The 4245-nt window shown below is 38.4% G+C and overlaps 1 protein-coding gene across 1 annotated transcript; it reads right to left on the bottom strand.

Moving 5' to 3' along the window:
* Window positions 1-1339: 1339 nt before the first annotated feature.
* LOC137391687 (myosin light chain kinase, smooth muscle-like) lies at window positions 1340-3003 on the bottom strand. Its single transcript, XM_068078213.1, has 2 exons — window positions 2814-3003; window positions 1340-2229 (listed from the first exon to the last, which is right to left on the bottom strand). The coding sequence occupies exons 1-2, from the start codon at window positions 2849-2851 to the stop codon at window positions 1521-1523; spliced, it is 747 nt and encodes a 248-aa protein (XP_067934314.1). The 5' UTR covers window positions 2852-3003; the 3' UTR covers window positions 1340-1520.
* Window positions 3004-4245: the final 1242 nt, after the last annotated feature.

The following is a 4245-nucleotide window of genomic DNA, read 5'->3' as shown; positions in this document are numbered from 1 at the left end:
AGGATTCTATAACTGTGTTATCTAATTAACAGCCAACTATTCTAGGCATTCCAAGTGATGAGCACCTGCTGGATGCTGCCTCCCTATGGCATCAGTCGTCTCTTGTGTCTAGTTTGGCACTACCGAGGAATGTTATGAGCAGATTAACTAACTAGACTTACCAATGCATCAACTCTCAGCAATAACTTGTAGCAGCCAAAACTGAACAACTAAAGATAATAACAGTGTCTCAAGGATAAGATATTCAAACTGACCAGAGTTCCATAGAGTTGCAGTAATAGGGATTTCTATACTATTGTATTAATTTGGGATTTACGGTTGGAAAGCTGATATAGGATATTAAAGGATTTACAGGTATTAGTCTAATTTAGCTGTGCCCAACCTACGCCCGTGGGCTGCATCCAACTTATAATGTTGCCTCACTCTTATGCAGTTTACTGGAACATCAAATTATCGTTATGATATTAAAATAACATGAAAAGCGGTATGCAGTACGTAATGTCACCACAGCATCTCCTTCTCCTTCATATATTACACAAGCCAGACAAACATTTTTTAATCCCGATTGCTAATGGACCCTCTTATGTCCATTCATTGCGCTGTCTTTCTCTAAACACATTGAGGCAGATGCCTCTATGTGTTTAGAGGCATCTATGACTCGATGCCTCTATGCCTCTACGAGTTGAAATTTAAGCAGACATTAAAAGCTTTTTTGGTTATTTGTGTGACATTGCGAACAATGTTACAGTTCTGACTTATATTGCAAATGATTGCATCAAAATTTCGCTTGCGTTTTGGCCCACGTAATTTATTCAAATGTCGAGCAAGGGCACAATATAACAAAAAGGTTGGGCAAGCTGGTTTAATTTGTGCTTGAAACTCTCTGATTCTGCATTTCTCAGAAGCCTAGTCACTAGCAGCACTCACAGGAGGAAATTATGGGCTTTAAGCAGAAAAGGTTCAATGCAGAAATATAAATTATCAGTAGATAGATATCATCAAGTGCAGGGGTTGGCTGGAGGCTAATTGATAGGCTAGCTCTATTCAAAGCACTACATTACACTCTTATCTGTTTCAGGGCTGTTTCCAGATAAATTCTATTAGAATGCATCCAAGATCAAATACACCGTAATCTCTTGACTTACAGCTTCTGGGTTTTCTAATTTATGCAATAATGAGAGTTATCTACTCATCACATGGTTCGGGCAATGATTATCTTGCTTTGAACTACATGTATTTTGAATGTTTTGCATGTGACCAATTCATTGTTCGTTTTAAAAATCTTAGCTTCATTCATTGAAATATATTTTGCAACTCAAAATAGCAAACAACTTTATTTTGATATTTTAACAACCTTTAATCAACCATAATACAGCAAAGATTGTGGAGAAAAAACGTAGTAAAGACACAAGAGCGGCTGATAAGCAGAGATGAAAGCAAGAGAAAGCCACAGGAGTGAAGAAACTATATAACATAAATACTCAAGCAACAAAAAACACCCATAGCAATTATTCCGTGCTTCACCAACCTTTGACCTGCAGGTGTGCCGCTGTAATAGCGTACCCTTCACAGTTTTCAGCTCGACATTGATATGTCCCAGCATCCGATAGTTTTATAACTTCAATATGCATGGATACAACGCCATCCTCATGGTTATGAGAGAAGTGATATCTAGGATCGTGTGTGATTTCTATATTATCCTTGAACCACCGAATGTTAGGCGGTGGAAAGCCGATAACCTGGCATTCAAATTTCTTATTAGTTCCGACAAGCGCCTCTCGGACATCCATTTTGCTGCTGAGTTGGCAAGTGTACGTTTTTACCACATACTCTTGAGGGCGGGCGGTAACTACTATGGCTGGTTCTTCAGTTACGCTAGGCTCGACGAGTGTCGATGAGTCGTCTTCTACAAGTATTGGAGAATTTGGTGAACTAAGCGTGTTTGTTAAAGTCTCTGTGACTAAAATTTCATCTGCTAAGGATGGGACTGAGAGTTCACGGCTTCTGCCCTCACTCGCTGCGTGTCCACAGTTTCTGTCCTCACTTAATTCGAGTTGGGCTGCGAGTTCAGAGCAACTGTCTTCATCCGATGCAGACGAGTCAGTTAGTTCGCCACTACTATCCTTAACCGCTGTCGTCGCTGGTAGTTCACAGATACTTTCCTCAGATGAGAGACTTGAAGATGATCCTTGACGAGCGGCCTCCTTTATCTCACTGGCAGCCCGCTGCCTGCAAGTAAAAAATAAAGCAGGATTCTTACTCGGCATATTAAGATATTAAGCTAAGCGGTGGGGAGGATAGATGTACTTGATTAGTGTAAGGATATTTGTATATAATGACTGGTCCTGATTATATACACGGTTATTACATGCAATTGGCTTTCAATCTGATCTCCTTATTCTAATCACTTATAATTTATTTTAAAGAAACTTATTGTAACAGAGAATTTGAAGGAAAAGCTAATTCTTTTTTCTACAAGCAATGTGAAAGGGTATTTATTTATGCATCGACTTCCAAACGCTTGCCTAGCCTCAGTAGGATTTGATGAATCATTGAATAGCATAAAATCCTGCACATTTCCTCAGAATATGCTTAGCACCTTCACGAATTGTCACTTCCTTTCTTTCTGTAACACTTCAAAGACAAGCTGCCCAGTAAAAGCGAGAAATGGAACGGAAGATAGAGTCAGTAGATAAGGGCTTCAGGGTTCAACTCCAATGGCACTTGCCACGCGATAATACGAAAATACAAACAAATAGTGGCGCTATATAGACAGAGAGAGAAGACACCTACTCTACGACAGACATTCCTACCTTTTCTCCCGACTGTTGTGTAAACATAGCGCGAGCATCTCGATCTCTATAACCAAATTGAACTGCGATACAGGAAGAGTGAGATAAGAATGCTAATATAAAGTTCACATCAGCGCTTCTTTATTCTCGCTGCGTTGTTTTTTACTCCGTGAGTGTGTAGGTAGACCTAGAGCCGGGTATTGCAGCCAGCTCAAAAGACCATCAAAGAGGCAGCTGATAGCCTTCAGCATCCAATTTTGCATCGGAGTCAGGGTCGAAGACTCTTATAGACACAATTCTTACCACGATTTAATAGGCATAAACAACTGTATAACTATCATTTTATAATACCTTCTGCCAATTACTGCCTCCGCGAGGGCAAGATATTCAGCAGGTATTTACTGAATGCATTGCTACCTGCGTTCATTATACTCATGAAATCTCACATTGTCTCTCAGCAAATCATCAATAAAAGAGTCAAACCATGTAAACATGCCCCCCCCAGTTGAGCTAGGTGGAGAGGATAGAGGCTAAAATATGCACAGATCAACTCTGCATTGAAATAGCGGTGTGCTTTATTTGAATATTTCTAAATACATGTTGATTCAGTAACTAAATTTAAAATATTTTCAAATCTTTCATTCTATACTTCACTCATACTACTATGTACAGATAATGTTTTGCTGTATATATTGGCTATACCTTATATATTTCGTACAACCAGTAATTCTGTATATTTCTTATTCCAGAAAAGGACAACTGTTAGCATTAAGGAGTATACACTGTAGACTCTAGTGAACTGCTCCACAGAACAACTTGTAATAAGGCACACAAATATATGCTTGTGTGTCTTTTGGAAAGAAGCTGAACTATAACCAATAATAAATACAGGAGCATTATTGGTTTTACATAAAACAGAAAACAACTATGGGTTTGCTGCCACAGAGAAGATAACAAAAACACATACCTAAACAAGACCAGTGGGATGTTGGGCTATTTGTAAGAACCTTGGTCTAACGTAGGTGTGAACTCAAAAAGTTAGTGCATCCAACTTGTCAAAATTAAAAATGAACTCACACAAAATCTTTGTAGATTTTATCAGAAAGTATCAGTATTTTTCTATCATTTGCAATTGTTTGTAATGTTTGAGGTGATCTGAATGCCAAAATGTTTCAAGATTAAAATCAACAAAACTTAATCACAGTTAAAACGCTCAGATTAAGCAGAAATGCGATTATAACGTCTATAGTTGAAAAGAAACCGACGGAATAGAAGCGGGAAATGCTGCAACTTAATGCAATAGACGATATCAAATATAGCAACGGTAACAGCTAGTGCCATCATTTCACAGGTATTTTTATTCTGAGCATTTTAAACTCAATAAAGTTTTGTCGATTTTAATCTTGAAACATCCTCGCTATCAGATCACCTCAAGCATCACAAACAATCGCAA

Source organism: Watersipora subatra, chromosome 3, assembly GCF_963576615.1.
Source record: "Watersipora subatra chromosome 3, tzWatSuba1.1, whole genome shotgun sequence".
NCBI lineage: Eukaryota > Metazoa > Bryozoa > Gymnolaemata > Cheilostomatida > Watersiporidae > Watersipora > Watersipora subatra.
Note: the sequence above shows the minus strand (reverse complement) of the source record. Positions and strands in the feature narration are given on the sequence as shown.

Bases quoted from the DNA above. Each gene is read 5' to 3' on its own strand.
- LOC137391687 (XM_068078213.1), bottom strand. From the start codon at position 2,851: ATGCTCGCGCTATGTTTACACAACAGTCGGGAGAAAAG. The intron at 2,230-2,813 runs GTAGGAATGTCT...TTTTACTTGCAG, and splicing joins CACAACAGTCGGGAGAAAAG to GCAGCGGGCTGCCAGTGAGA.